The following is a 16,712-nucleotide window of genomic DNA, read 5'->3' as shown; positions in this document are numbered from 1 at the left end:
GCTTCTTAACCTGGAATGTATATTAGCCTAGTTCTATAAAGGAACAGCTAGAACTGACAGAATAAACATGTATGAATACATGCCTGTATAGAGAATTAATGTATGTGCATGAACATGTATGTTTGCATATATATGTACATATATGTGTATAGAGAATGGTTATGAATGTGTGTATAAGTATAATATATATATATGTGTGTGTGTGTGTGTGTGTGTGTGTGTATGTGTGTGTGTGTGTGTGTACGGGGTATGGTCCAAGCAGGCTAACAACGGCTGCTTCACACTGGAGACACCAAGAATTCAGTACCTGTTCAGTCCATGACACTGGATGCTCTATAGCCCCAATCTGGTTGCAAAGGCCTAGAGGAATCTGGAGAGAGCTCCTGGTCTTCACACATGTTGTCATCCCAAAGAAGGCAAGGTGCCACAGCAGCAGGATAGATGACATTGCCAGCAAGACTGAGCGCAAGCACGCAAAAAGCCTTGATTCTTCTTCTGCATCCACTTTGCTAGGCTGGCATCAGAAGGTACAGCCCACATTCAGGATGGGTCTCCCTGTTTCATATAATCTGACTGAGAAATGCCCAACAGGAAAGGCCTGCAGCTTGCGTTTCAGTTGGTTCCATTTGTAGTCGAGCTGACAACCAAGATAAAACACTGCAGAATACGCTTGACATTTGAGCTTTGGCAAAGATCTACTTAAGAGATTATGTTTACCTAACATTTAAAAGACAGTGTGTTTATTTATTTTAAAAATACCCAAGACTGCCTTTTAAAAAAGATTTCTCTTTACTCTGAGCAGGCTAAGATATTTCCTCTTTCCCTAAACCGCATTCTCCCCCCATATTCCGAGTGCATCATCACACACTGAAATATCCCAAGGCTGCCTATGAACATTGGGCCATGATGCAATTCTCCAGCAGAGCCTTTGGGTGTGAGCGTTTGAGAACTCTGGTCCCGGGGCTTAGTCTTTCCATCCCCACCACGTCCCCTGGCGCATACCACACAAAACTCATCTTTGCCACCGCTACACACATTCCCACATTAACATGGACAAAAGACAATCTGAATTCTAAACAAGTGCTGAAGAAGACAGCCTACCTGGACTGGAAGCAATCCACCAGGATCCCATATGCCACAATGTCACTTCCCATTTCAAAGCTGAGCTGCTTCATCCATCTGTCCATCTCTGGATGTCTCTGCACTGACTGACTGACTGCTCAGATCACCTGCCCCTTGACACGAGGCTATGACTCGGATGAAGCACTGCAAACTGAGGATGCTAAGTCCCAGGACACCCCAGTTTTATCCCAACAGCTCACCCACCCCTGGATACCAGTTTGTTGCTATGATAGATAAGGTCACGCCCACTAAGGGATGCTGAGTCTGCTGAGCCCCCTCTGTATCCTGCTCACAGTGCTGCAGCCCTGGGCTCTGGGCCATGGATGAGATGAAGCCGTGTAACCCGAGTGATGCTTTTTTCAGAAATGTAGACCTTTTTATCCAGGATGTGTGCCATCAAAGTACCACATAATTTGTCTGGGCCAACAATGTGGATTCATAATGGAGGAAACTTTTTTTTTAAAGTAGACTCTGACACTGTGTGAGTCAGAAGTTAGCAGAACTGGTAAATATGCCCAACACTGTTGGCATCAACTTGGTCCTGTCTGGACTTTGAGCAAACCTTGCCTTTTCATAATTTTCTCCTTAGAAAATGACTTATACTCGTGTGCCAATCCCTAAGGATATTTATGAGTAAGTGAAAAACATACATTAAGCAAAAACCATACATTAGGATCCGAGATATAAAATGTTTGTAGGAGTTATATGAAGGTAACTTTTCTTTCAGTGCTTCTTGTTGAAATGTTCTTGGAACAGCACAAGGATAGACTTTTCAATAGACTTTTCTACTCAAAATTGTCAGGAAGCAGGGGACACAATCTTCCTGCCACTAGTGCTGATTCAAATTAATCTAGGAGGCACTGCTGAAATAGTATCCCTCTTCCTCATCGATGCAGTTTTGAAAGGTTGGGAAGATGGCTTACTTGACTATAGCATGAGCCAAACAAACATGTGACTCCCAGAACCCACACACAAAAAAAGCTGACCACAGCTGTGAGTGCCTCTCACTCCAGCAGTGAGGACCCGAGGTAGAGACGGGGTGACTTAAAACCAGAAGGTTGCTTCACTGCCGTTTCAGTTCAAGATGACTTAGAAAGCATCACCTTATTTTGTTATGATTCTCGAGTGTATAGACTCAAAGTCAATATGGTAGCCAGTTTGGTGACTCAGTTCCTGGTGAGGGATTGAGTAAGCTGTGTGGACTGTTGTCCGATTTTGTGTCATAGATGTAATTCTCTGTGAATAGTTATTTTGAAGTTGATATTATGGCATCTGCTTTGCAGTTTGGATGAGAGAGGAGCAGTGGGAAGGTCGCCATTTGGTGGGCTCTTTGTCACAGATGAGGACCTTCTGTTAGGAGTCATCAAGGAGTCTTTGATGACAAGGAGCCAGCGCTGCCTCCATGGACTCGACCAGTATCTCAGGAGAACAGACCCAATCTCTGTGGTTTCTGTGTTTTTTTTTTTTTTAAAAAGGTTCCATGTAAATTGCCCTGCTACGTTCTACGGGCAGTGCTCTTCTCGTCAGAAGATGATGTCTCGGTGCCGTGTCTGATTACTTCCTGGACAGCTGTCACACACAGACTGTGAAAGCTTTCTATACCAGCCTGACACACTTAGATCTGATCCTTGAGCAAACGGGCGTTACCTGCTGATGTGGTGATTCCTGTGTGTAAGGGATCATTCGATGCTTTATATGAGCTGAAATGAGCGAACAGACACACTGCAAACAGGGAAAATGAACTTAGGCAGAGCTGAGTCTCCCCGCTTAGATTATCTCTTAAGACTAAGTCCACCCCCATCCTGGCTATGAGTTAAGAGGCCCACTGTGACTTCTAACAGGTCAGAAAAACCACTTAAAAGACATGAATGGAGCTCAGTAGAGAAACCTCAAAACTATGCTTTTCTTCCCAACAAACTTAATAATGCAAATGAACGTCACAACGAAAGCATAGGCGGTAGACAGATTTGAGCATTGTTAATAAAGACTTGAAAATTTGTCCTTCCTCCTCACAAATGTTTAAGGAATTATGTGTATTCCTTTATTATCAGGGTTCCATGGCTAAGCTTCTAGAAAAGACCCATCCCTGGGGAAAGGAAGAAAGGGGTAGAAATGAAGCTAAGGAGATGCATGTTAGAACAGACAGGAAATGGCCCAAGGAATTTTGGGCCAAACCCCTGGGGATGGTGATCTGAGGCTGTGAACTCGTCCCTGCAGAGCCTAACAGGACCTACAGACAGCTAGGCTTCCTTTAGATCCTTTCAACCATAGAACTTTCTAGGCCTTTTATTTGTTTTATTTTCTGTTTAACTATTAGTATTTGGCAGCCTCACTGTGAAGATTCTCCCTACTTCCCTGCCCCCCTTTGTCCTAAGAAGAAGGAACATTAGTCTCTCACCAGGCTCTTGGGGCCGGAAGAATTTTGCTGCTTCTGTCAGTTTGTTTGAGAAAGTCTCTCCTGCTCTGGTCAGGTCACAGGGGACATATCTATGTCCTCTACTGCTCCCCTTTCTCCTTCTAGCCAAATAATTTTTAGCTTTGTACGTTACAAACTTTCAGTCATTGGCTCTGCAGATCAGGTTATTTAAAATGCGCCTCTTATCTTATGAGCGAGGGTTGTTTGCATTGTTTTGCTAGAGACAAGGAATATCTGTTTGTCCTATAAATTAGATGATTCAATATACTTTTGTTTTATTTTAATGTTGATACTCACCAATGTGAAAGCAATACAAATATCTCGTCCATAGGATAGCTTACTTTCCCAAGAACGGAATTTTTATTTTTGTGCTTGAGGGACAGTCATTTTCTTCTTTCTGGTTACTCCATAGATTTCTTTTAACCAGAACTAAAATATACTCTGTGCAGTCCAAACGCGTTACATATAAACATGAGTAAATAGTTATGATTTAAACCACCGATACAGCTGAGATGACGGTAGAAACAATTTTAAACAGATGATTTGTTTAAACTCTTGAAACCACATGTAGAGCCTGATGTTGCAAACAAAAGTAAATAATTTCTTATCTCATTTTGTTATTTTAAAGTATGATTAATTTTTTTCTATTAATTCCTAGTGTGCACTGGTGTATGAATGTACAGCACCAGAAAGTGTGACCGGGAAGGAAAACTTACCTTTTTTGAATGCAGGTATGTAATGCAATTTTTGGATACTTGTGTTAATGCTATTTGAACATACATTTTAATTTTCTATGAAATTTGTGATATTTAACTTAGACGGCGTTCTCTCAGAGACATTCTGAGTACTTAGTCTACTCCGTGCCAGATGGAGTAAGCCATGACAAGTTTTTATTTTCACTTTTCATGGATGTGAGAGGCTTGGATGTGACCTTCCACTCAGTTCAGAATATAGTTTTAAATGTCTTAATCCGGGCGACCTCAAGGGATGTGCAGAATATAATAAGATAGTAACAACTTCCTTTTAGTTATCTTTTATTAGGAAGAATGAGGCCAGTTCAATCAGTGTCCTAAAGGTTATAGTTTTCCAATTTTAATAACTGAAGCTAAGCATTAGACCTTGGTTAAAAAAACACATTGTGCAGATAAAAAATACGCTCATAACTTGACTTTGGCCTATGTGCCCCTCTGTCTTTCCTCCTACTTATTTATTTAACTCAAGAGCTTTGGCATGAATCTGGTTAAATTCCCCTGTGGGAATTTTAATCTTTAGACAACAGGAGCTATTGGCATTCGTCCCCAGGCTTTGCATTAATGTAGTCTATGGAACTCGGCAGTTTAGAGTGAGTTATGGCGCCTTCACTGAGTGGGACAGGGTGCCATATCTGCAATCTTCCATTTAGAGGTGTTTGTTAGGCACCATTCAGGAAATTCACTTACCTATTGTAAAAAGCAAAAGCCATTTGCCTAAAGATCTTATCCTTTCCCTAACTCGTTTACATTGCAAAGTTGGAAGTGTGTGTCGGGAATCTGGAGATCTGAGGGCAGCAGAGAGAGCTCACAGAGGAGCCTATGGGCCCCTGAAACAGACCCACAAGTACCTTAGCTGCATGAGAAGACAAGACGCGTGAAGCTACAGCTGGCATCACAAACGTGAAGCTCCGAGATAATTTGATTTTACAGTCACGCAACTCATACAATAAAGTTGGGAGTATGTTGGTTCCTTTTCGCTGCTGTAGTAAAATATCACAAGCAGAAGCAACTGAAGGAAAGGTTATTTGGTCTTACAGTTCCGCAGAGGAAAGAGTCCCTCCTGATGGGGTGGCCTGGCAGCAAGTGGCAGCCTGGTGGCAGGAGCAGGAATCTGAGAGATCACATCTTCCACCCAATCAGGAAGCATAGTGAACAGGAAGTGGGCTGAGGCTATGCACTCTCAAAGCCCTCCCTCAGCTATGTACTTTTCCAGCAAGGCTCCACCTCCCTAAAAGTCCATATCCATCCTAAATAGCACCACCGGCTAAGGGCTGAGTTTTCCGATACCTTAGCCTGTGGATGACATTTCTTGTTCAACCTACCTCCTCTGTCTCTTTATTTTTATCTACTTCATAGTAAGAAAGTTAAATTTCTTTCATGTTGAGGAATAGGGAGTTAGGGCAATTAACTTGGAACACAAACAATTATAACTGGTAAGGTGCTGTCTCAGGGTTTCATTACTGTGAAGAGACACCATGACTTTGGCAACTCCTATTAAGGAAAACATTTCATTGGGGCTGGCTTACAGTTTCAGTTTAGTCCATTATCAGCATAGCAGAGAAACATGGCCACATGCAGGCGGACATGGTTCTGGAGGAGAGGAGAGTTCTACATCTTGATCTGCAGGCAACAAGGAAAGACTTTGTCTCACATTGGGGGCATAGCTTGAGCATATAAAAGACCTCAAAACCTGCCCCCACAGCAACACATTTCCTCCAACAAGATCATGTGTACTCTAAAAAGGCCACACCTCCTAGGAGTGCTACTCCCTGTAGGCCAAACATTCAAGCATTTGAGTGTATGGGGGCCATTCCTGTTCAAACCCCCACAGGTGTCTTACACAGTGACTGGGTTGGGTGTTCCTGTTAAGTTACATAATAAAGGTGCCTCCTCCCCCCTCTCTGCCTCAGAGCAGCAAAAAAGGTTCTTGTGGTGTTGAAAGATTCTTGCTTTGTTAAAGTAAGAGTGCAACCAAGCTCGCAGAACTGATGTCACAGGCCAGGCTTGCAAAAACAGCAAGATGTCCCTCCCCTGTCATTTCAGCCTCTCTGCATGTTCATGACCAAACTCCCCTGAGAAATCATTGGCTCCTGCTTGGTTGTATGTGTGTGTGCAGTTTATGTTTGTGTGTGCATGTGTGGGCAGGTTTCTCCCCTGTGCATGCATGATTCCAGGCCAGAGGAGGGTTATAGGTATCTTTCTCTACTGTTCTGCACCTTATATCTTGAAACAAGGTTTGACACTGAACCTAGAGCTCTCTGGCTACCTTCAGGTGCCTCTCTTTCAACTTCTTTGGTAATGAACTTCAAGCTACAAAAATGGAGGGACTTGAAGTACATACGTATGTATGTATGTATGCATGCATGGATGTATATTCTATTTGATTATATATATATATATATATATATATATATATATCACATATATATATATCCGATTTGATGACACTCTCTTAAAACACAAGGCACCCAAGACTAGTCATGAGGATGGTAGTTTGCCAGAGATTGCATGGAAATAGAAGATGCCTAGAGCAGCAAGAAGCTCAGTAGTCCCAAGAGCAAGTACAGAGCAGCGGAATCCACGATGCATTCTATACTCTCAAATACATAAGACTCTCTTGTCCCAGAATATAATAGGACATTGATAACGACTTGTTGAATGGTCAGTGGTACACATTCTTACTAGATTTTATGCTTCAGATAACAGATGCTTGCATTTAACTTTTGAATAATACAGTTTATTTTATTTTAAAAAATCACCATGAAATCTCTGTGTGTGTACGCACATGCGTATGTGTGCATGCACATGCGCATGTGCATTTCTATATATGTTGAGATAATATCTTGCTCTGCAGCCCAGGCTAAACCATGACTACAATCCTTCTGCCTCTGCACCCCCATATGCTACAGCTGTAGGCAGGTTCCACACTCCACCTTTTAAATTTTTATATGTTATCTTAGAGTTTAATTGCACTTCATAGAACCACAGAACCAAGCTAAACAATGGGGTAGTATTCTCCTCACTAACACCCTATCCATGATTCAGAATACTTTATAGCTATAAAAGTATTCATGGTGTTCATTCTGAGTGCTCATGAATTCCAACCAAAAATCATCTCTCCGGCTCTCTTCCTCTTCATTTGTTTCATGCAGAACTAAAACTTTTGCCCTGCAAACTGTGAGAAGACGCCATTTTATGTCAGAGATAGTGCCCTTCTATGCCAGTTTAAATGATCTCTGCCTGTGTGATTATTACTCTGTAGTTATAAGACTTGGGGATATTTGACTTAAGACACTGGTCCTTGTCCCTTTTATTTCTTTATCTTTTATTTATTGACAAAATGTCTTGTCACTATGACCTCACACACTCTCGTCTTGTACTTTGCTCATGTTCAGCCTCCGTTATCACTTCTTGCACACCCTTCCCACTAGCCCCCTACTTCCCTCAGACTTCCCCTTTCTACTTGCAAGATTTCTCCTCACCACTTGCCAGGTGTCTTTGTCCTTTGCCGTGTTAATAGTCTAATGCAATCAATTCACCTTGCATTTGGCACTCTTCCGCGATTTTCATTTAGTCTGTGCTAATATATTTAGGTGGTTAATCAGCTTCGTGTGAAATGGTGAGTTTCGTGTAATCAGTGGCACCATCTTGTAGATGCCTTTACATGCTTCGACTCTGGGGTCTGGTTATCTCCTCTGTTGTGTACTTCAGATAATCTAAGATAATCAGTGCAGGAAGATGATGTTGTCTAAGCTGAAGAATTTTCAGGAAAGATAGGCAGAGCATTCTCAGCCACGGTTAATCTTCCCACCGTTCAGAGGATGTGCACATTACCAAGCAAGCCAGGCTTTTAGTTTCATTCTTTTCTCTTGCCTTCTCCTCTTGGATCACACAATGGCTGGTGCTCTCTCTCCTCTCTTCCTGAGGAAAGTGATGAGGGGAACATGTGAGTTGCACTTCTACGGCGTGAGATCTGAGCACTGGGCATATACAGGGAGGAGACTGAGAATTGGCTTACAGCTTCCCACCCTCCAAAAGTGGCTCCTGTCCCCGTGGTGATGTGAAGCAGATTATAAGCTTTCCGTTACTGTGACAAAATTCTTGAGGCAATAAGTTATAAATTGAAGAGTTATTTTGGCTCACAGGCTTGGAGTTCGTAGTCCAAGATCAAGTGACGTCATTTGTGCTGGGTCACTGACTTGAACACCACGTGGTGGGAGCACACTGTGGAGCAAATCGCTTGCACTATGAGTCAAGAAGGAACAAGGGAAGGGTAAGAGACCAGAAGCTGGAGTTCCCTATTTCCTGAGGAGAGGCTGGCTCCAGGCGCCAGTGACCTAAGGATCTTCCGCAAGGCTCATTTCTCCTATTAGCACCACCTGAGGGCCATGCATTTTACACAAGGACCTTTAGAAGACATTTTACAACCTCTAAAAAGACCACAGAGTTGTGTGCTAAGAACCATGGGTCATGTGCTGTGAGAAAGCAATGGCGGCTGAGGAAGGCTTCCTGGAGAAATTGCTAATCCAGTTGACTTTTATAGGAGGTCTAACAGAAGCTAGTAGGAAGAGGTGTGTGTGTGTGTGTGTGTGTGTGTGTGTGTGTGTGTGTGTGTGTGTGTGTGTGTGTGTGCATGTGTGTTTCTTTGAAGCTTGTCAAATACTATGAGAAGAGGCATACAAATAAGTAACTATTTTTCGCTGCATGAGATGGGATTTTCCTTTGTGTATTTGAAGTGGCATCTTGCGCTGTCCTTCACAGATTGGACAGAGCTGCAATTTAACCCTTCTCTGGCCAGCCAGGGTCAAAATCCAAATTCTGTAGATGGCCTTAATCAAGTACCATGCTTGGAGTCACTTATTTTGTTTGTTCTTTATAATGGTCTCTGTTACTGTTTTCTATTGCTCTTGGCCTTAAATCAACAGTTGGAAGAGTGAGAGCCCTGGATGAAAGAAGCAATGTTGTCTAACTCAGCTTAGAACCAATGCTGGCAACAGACTTTTGATTTTATGGCACATCTAGAGAAATGCCACTATGAATTTCTTCAGAGTTTATTTGTATCATTAACTTTGGAAACATTACTCATATGCTTGTATCTGTGTATGGGTGTGTACACTCGGAACAGGTGACTGCAAAGGACAGAAACATTGAGGTTCCTGAAGTTGGGGTTACAGGCAGCTGTGACCCTTTCCACACAGGTGCGGGAATCGAACTCATGCTGACTGGAAGAACAGCAACTACTCTTAATCTCTAATCCATCTCCAGCTCTGGGAGCCTAATCTGTAAAGAATTTATAAACACACACGTTGCCTTTTTGGGGAAAAAAGTTATTACTATTTTGTATTTTTTCCTTTTCTTCTAAATTTGCTCTTCTCTCATGTTACATCTCTATCATGGTTTCTTCTCCCTCCACTCTTCCAAGTCCCTCCTCCTGTACCTCTCCTCTCTCCAAGATCCACCCCTTCTCCATTTCCCTTCAAAAAAAGAGCAGGACATCTGGGCATACCAACTGAACACAGCATAACAAGCTAGAGCAAGGCTAGGCACACACCCTCACATCAGGGCTGGACAAGGCAGTTCAGTAGAGGAAAAGGGTCCCAAACGCAGGCAAAAAAAATATCAGAGACAGCCCTCACTCCCAGTGTGAGGGGTCCTACAAGAACACCAAGCTACATAACCATAACCCACATGCAGAGGACCATGCTCAAACCCATCCATACAAGCTCAGCCACTGCTGCAGCAGTCTCTGTGAGCCCCGATGGGCCCTGCTTAGTTGACTCCACGGGCCGTGTTCTTGGCGTGTCCTCCACAAAAAGGGTCTCACTCTCATTTCCTGTTTCAGCTTTCTAAGCTCTTGTGGTTTTCTTTCTTTCTTTCTTTTTCTTTTTTTCTTTTTTCTTTTTTTTTTTTTTGGTCAGCGTTTCTGCTATTTCTGTTTAGATCATTGTGTTCTCATCCAATCTTAACCGGGCAGGAGCTGAGTTACATTACAGACGTGTATAAATCTAAGATAATTTTGAGTGCTACTGAGGCGCATAGCTATCAAGCTAAACGACAGAGGCACACCATAGCATTTAGAGACGGGGTAGGGTCTGTACAATCAGCTGGAAAATGGAACCATTAAACAACTGGATAATTGAAAGGATTCCCACAAAGGCGCCACAGGACATTAACATCGTCCCTGGAAGATCGGAAATCAATAAAGTCAGATCCTATTTAAGTAAATCATTTTTTACCTCCTCCTGAGGCCCAGGTGGGGAATCAAGATGGGCGGGCACATATGTTCCTCCTCTGGGGAAGTATGTGGAACATCCTGAACTAATGGTGCTTTCTGATGATCCACTAGACCCTGGGTCGCATTTCCCAGGTCCAGATATTCTACTCATAACCCCTCATGCCTCTTTATTTCCAGAAACAAATAAGAGGAAAGCATCCCTGGTGATTCTGTGTTGTCTTTTGGCCCCAGGTTGCTGGAGCAGTGGTTTTTCATATGTTTTCTGTCTTGGTTTTGTTGAACATTTCCTTGGCATCTTTACTTTGAGTTATTCAGAATTGGGAAAGCTTGGCTTTCATAATTGATGATTCCCATGGAAAGCAGGTGGCGTGCCACCTTTTTAGCACATTCCTGTTACAGAGTCTGGGAGAAAGGATACAGACATTTGAATAGAGATGCTAAAATGACAGACACCTTCAATTTACTCTCTGCTATTGTGTTTGTCTGGGGCTGGACCTCAAGGGAGTAATGTATCAGTTGAGATCCGGACCAGTTTAGAATGAGGCTCATTAAATTATCAAAAACATGGCACGATGCGAAACAGCCCAAGAGCATTTCTCCTTGTGGAATCTGCCATGTGATATTTTCAACCTTTGCGTTGGAAAAAGCTTAATAAATATGGAAATGAGGATGCACGTAGGGCAGTCTTTAGAACCGACTCATGCATGGCTGAAGAGATGGCTTAGCAGCTAAGAGCACTTACTGCTCTTGCAGAGGGCCTGAGTTTGGTTCCCAGAACCCACACCTGGCATCTTACAACTGTTCACAACTACCATTATCAACACAGCAACAAAATGAGCTCAGATAGTTTTTAAAATTCATTTATTTTTTGATTGTATGGAACATTCTCGTGGTGGCTAAATATCAATGTTCTTCATGTTCTCCATTCTATGGTATTCTATGATACATGAGAGGTATCCTTGCCTGAGACATAGTATCATAAAGAAAAGTTGTTGGACTAAGTTGAATTGCAAGGAGGATCTCATCGTGTATGTGTGTGTGTGTGTGTGTGTGTGTGTGTGTGTTGTATGTGTGTTTCCTGTCACTGTAACAAAATGCCTGAACAATTGAACTGAGGGGTTTGCTTTGGCATGGTCAGTTGGCTGCAATGTCACTGCTCGAACAAGACAGAACATTCTGGTGAGGGCTGTGTGAATGAGCAAAGTGGGTTGACTCACTGTAGGGAGAAAGCAGAGAAACAGAGGAAGGAGTGAAGGTCTGAGAGTTTCCAGGACATACGTTCAGTGGTTCTGCCACCTTTCCACAGAGCCACAGGTTGGCAACCAAGCCTTTCAGAGAGACTTTGCGAGGCATCCCAGATGCAAACCAACACACCACATCTGTGTACTGAGATTGGCAAGTATACACAGCTTGATAAAGCTCTGGGAAGCTTGAGTCTCACATATCAGAGCCCATATTATAAAAGGTGCATGGGAGACACAAATGGAGGGGCTTTCTTTCATGATTAAGTTGTCAGAATTGTGAGCATATGTTTGTTTGTGTGTGTTTGTATGTATGTGCTTGTGTGTGTATTTGTGCTTATGTTCATTTGTAAGACTGTGTTATATGTGTGTGTGTTTGTATACATGAGTGTGTGGTCTCTGTGTTTGTATGTGTTTATGTTCTATGTATATTTGTGTATGTGTGTTTGTGTTCATGTTTATGTGGTATGTGTAGGTTTTCTATGGGTATATTTGTGTATAGGCATTTGGTATTTGTGTGTGCTTGTGCATATGTGTGTGTAGTATGTGTTTGTATGTGCATGTGTTTTCTGTGTGTGTTGTATGTGTTTGTATGTGTGTGTTTGTGTAAATGTGTGTGTTTTCGGTGTGTTAGTGTGTATGTGTGTGTGTTTGTGTATATGAGTGTGGCATGTGTTTGTGTATAGGTGTTGTGTGTGAATATGTGTATGCAGGTGTGTGTGTATGAGTGTGGCATATGTTTGTGTATAGGTGTTGTATGCAGGTGTATGTGTATGTGTTTGTATGTGTGCTGTTGTTGTTGTTCCAAGTTTCCTCCAACAGCACTCGCAGCGCTGTGTGCACAGTAGGCAGAGGAGAGCCTCTCTAATGCTCATTAATCAAACTGCCCTATTTTCTGCTTAAAACTTTTCAACACGGGTTTATATTTAGAGAACATGAAGAACATTAAAATGAAAATTCAAACAAAAAAGATCAAAAGATCAAAAGATGAAGCTCTTGTTTGTGGCACAACAGAGACAATCAGGGGCTTTATGTTTTCTGACAGAACTCAAAATCTAAATTTTATGAAAAATATTACTGATCTTTAAAGGGCAAGATATATCCCAGGAGCTTTGTGAGTGTTTGGGAAACAGAGGGATGCTCTGTAATTCTGAGAGGGGCTTCTGAAGCACAGCACATGAAATGGTTACACAATAACTGATCAACATTTTCATACATGAGGAAATATTTTAGACATTTCAGATATTGAAATTTTGTTTTACCACTTAAAAAAGGATACATCACATTTCTAAACTCAGTATGTGTATGAGAATTTATAAGATCTTACCAGATACAATTTAACATGAGTGGCACTTTAGACAAAGATGTATTTATTATTATGTATACAGTGCTCTGCCTGCATGTACACCTGCAGGCCAGGAGAGGGCACTAGATCTCATTATAGATGGTTGTGAGCCACCATGTGGTGGCTGGGAATTGAGCTCAAGACCTCTGGAAGAGCAGTCAGTGCCCTTAACCTCTGAGCCATCTCTCCAGGCCCCAGCGACATTTTAATGAATTCAATACATGTTTTTTTCTTTTCTAATTCTTAGAGATAGGCTAATATAAGTGATATATCTTTGAAACATTTTTTAATAATGAATGAAATCATGTAGTTTTCAGCTATCAATTCACAGATTCCTTCAGATGAAAAATTCCAATAAACTGTATGTATTTGTATTGTGATGAAGTTGAGAACGCTTAAAATAATCATGAAAATACCAAAAAGATAATCTCTTTGAGCATAGATTTCTAGATTTTAAATTGTGTTCTCTCGTTATCCCAAAAGCTTCTGCTGCTGCTGCTTTGTGATTTTTGTCAGTTCTGTAGAAAATGAGCCTTCTGTCTAGTTCTTGGCCTGGGTATAAAAGTGTCTTAAAGGACTTGAGTTTGTTGATTCAAGAATGACACGTTTGGAGGAGGTAGAGCTGTGCCAGTGCGTGACTGACTGCTCCCTGCGCAAGGATGAGGGGCTGAGTTCAGACCCCAGCATCCACATACAAGGCCAGATACGGCCCTGTCATGGCGTGTCCAGCGCTGGGTGGCAGGAGGAGAAATAAGAAGGGAAATAGGCTCTGATAGCACATGCGCAGGTGCACCCACCGCCCACACAGGCACATGTCTCATGCTTACATATGCACGTGATCATGCACATAAAATACTGATATTTGGAATCAAGGGTTCAGATTAGATATACACATATTCATAAGGATGCCGTGTTGAGTCCTTCTCTGAGGATAGATGGTTATAGTGGGTGGGTGACAATATGCTCATTTCAAAGTTCAGGAAAGGCATTTTATCTTTTCTTATAGCAAATGAGATATGGGAGTCTCACAGAAGGTTCAGAAGGTTGAGGATGTGAAAGACCTGATCACTGTACTATCCTCAACATTGCTAAAAAATTTATATTCACTTCAATATCAACTAATAATTTCCATCAGCTTTGTTGGCCGACAGGAGTCGACTCACTCTAGATACCTACTTGACTGGCAATGTCTGATGTTACAGCCCTTAAGCTTGGCTGTGTAAGTGTTACCATAGCATCACCTCCCAGTAGAAACTAGAAGAGCATTGTGTCCTGAAGTGGGTGATTTGACAGTGTGCTGTGAGTTTGGAAATCAGAATGAAGTATAAAGAATAACATTAATGTCTGACGCATCCCTTTGCTTCTGGACCCATGGCTGCACGACGTAGTTTTTCTTTAAACACTGGCCACCTGCTCTAAATAGCTTGTCTTCCCCATACCAAGGATTTGCTTCTTGTAATACATGGATTTGGGGGTTGATGAAAGTGGATATTGGCTTATTGACATTATAAAATATGTGCAACATTGAATTTAGTAGATGTTAAGGTAAGGAAACAAAACCTTTTTGATATATAAAAATTTTAACCAGCAGGGCCTTTTGAAGAAGAATTTAAAGTGTTTTTGAAATAACATTTATGTTGCCACTTATTTAAGTACAGAAAGCTAAGAGTAATCAGAGAAGGCTCATAAACGTGCTCCAAAGAGCATTTTATGTGTATGTACTTGTATTTTCATCTATATTTATAGGTGTGTATGTTTCATAAAACATTTAAAGACAAATAAATAGGTAGTGAAAACCACATAGTTACGTTTACTAATTGAATTTTCAGGCATAGTTATTAAATTTAACAAAAGCTATGAATTACAGAAGCTAGCACCAAAATATGATGTAAAACACATACAATTCTTAAAAAGCCAAAGTCACCAATGGATTCTGATAAGCAGTATTTTTTTTTTAATCAAACGGATAAACAAAACATTGCTCTGGTTAATCGCTTTCTTGACTGAGAGTCACATGGTGTGCGTTTGCTAATAATTTAACTACTGCCTTTTTCCCCCTTCTTGCCCAGTGTTAAAGAATCCCGTGTGTAAACTCTATAGATTCCCCACATCTGACAATAAGTGGATGCGGATCCGCGAGCAGATGTCAGAAAGCATCCTCTCTTTTCATATTCCCAAGGAACTGCTCTCCCTTCACATAAAGGAAGACTTGTATAGGTAAGAGAAATTAATCATCTCTCGCGTTTCCTCCTGTCATTTCTTTATTGTGCTCTATCTAAAATTATATATCATAGATATTTAACATGTACCAATGCAATGTTGTTTGAAATATACAAATTGAGTAATGGTAATTGACTAATTACCATTGAGTAATTAACACATACATTACCTCACATACGTGTTAATGATCTACTTCTTTGGGGTTTTTCATCACATATGATAATAACAGGATAATCACAACCTTCATTGTCCACTTCCGTGAGCTGTAGTACTGTGTGGCTGTTGATCACCTGAAATAAGACTGGTATGACTTGGGACTGTGCAGTTCACAGGAGTCTTTTGTTATGAGAGCTTGCAAACAAAAATAACGTAATACAATCATGGAGCCTTAATGTTCTGCATGTGTGGGTGTTAAAAACTTCTGGTGCTCAGGAGATAGCTGTAAACACATGAGGACCAGGAGGTAATTCCCCAGTGCCCGTGTAAAAACCAGACAGCATAAACGTGTAATCCCGGCCATGGGGAGGCGGAGACAGGAGCTTTGTGGAGCTTGTGGGGCCAGTTCAACACACTAAATGGCGAAGTTCCAGGTTCTGTGAGAAATTCTGTCTTAAAGAGAAAGTGGAGGGTGACTGAAGAAGACACCAAGTGCAGACCTTTGCTCAGCTACGCATGCACATATGTGCAAATACAGGGGTACAGCACACCACACACAATTGCATATATGATGCTAGTTTGTATTGTGAGTTACATTTCTTATGCAATAGTGAACCAATACTCCAAGCTCTGACTCATGTCATTACCTCATCTGTTTAGGACGACTCTTTCTTTGGTTCCTATTGGAGTTAAAGAAGAGGAGCCTTGCCCATAGACTGTTAACTTAGCAAGGCTTTTAAACACTTGTTGATTTAAAAGCCATTTAATATAACTGATAAGGTATCTTAATGGAAAGTATTTTTTACAAGAAAATCAAACAATTTCTATAATTGCACAGGAGGATTTGCAAGCTTATTGGTTTGGAAGAGTCTCTGAACCATGACTAATTAGATAATCCACTTCTCTGCCTTCTAAATGAGCCTGTAATGACTTTTTTTAAAAAAATCAAAATACTATATCATAAGCAACACCTTTAAGGCCCCAAATCTCAGGTAATTGACAGTGTTTCATAGTTCTATAATTCTATAATTGCTAAAACATACAGTCAAGAGTAAGGTGTCCTGTGCTTTGGTTCCTGTTTCATGCCAATATCCATGCACCTATTTCTAATGATATTGTGCCATTTTGTAGACTCTGAAGTACCCAAAGATTCCAAGTTGACCTGTGCCGGAAATGGCACTACAGAATGGTAGGCACTGTACTGGCAAACTTGGTTCAACTAGGA

At 41.4% G+C, this 16,712-nt stretch overlaps 1 protein-coding gene across 11 annotated transcripts in view; it reads left to right on the top strand.

Annotated features, from left to right (window-relative positions):
- The window catches only part of INPP4B (inositol polyphosphate-4-phosphatase type II B), a 336,841-nt gene that overhangs the window by 144,005 nt on the left and 176,124 nt on the right, over positions 1-16,712 (top strand). For all 11 annotated transcript variants that reach the window (XM_084755321.1, XM_084755319.1, XM_084755320.1 and 8 more), the window contains 2 exons: positions 4,197-4,269; positions 15,181-15,328. In XM_084755321.1, the coding sequence (XP_084611447.1) occupies positions 4,197-4,269; positions 15,181-15,328 (221 nt within the window). The remainder of the gene's footprint in view (positions 1-4,196; positions 4,270-15,180; positions 15,329-16,712) is intronic.

The sequence above is a fragment of the Acomys minous genome (assembly GCF_964271855.1).
Source record: "Acomys minous genome assembly, chromosome: 14".
Classification (NCBI taxonomy): Eukaryota; Metazoa; Chordata; class Mammalia; order Rodentia; family Muridae; genus Acomys; species Acomys minous.
This window is presented reverse-complemented; position numbering and strand designations above follow the sequence as displayed.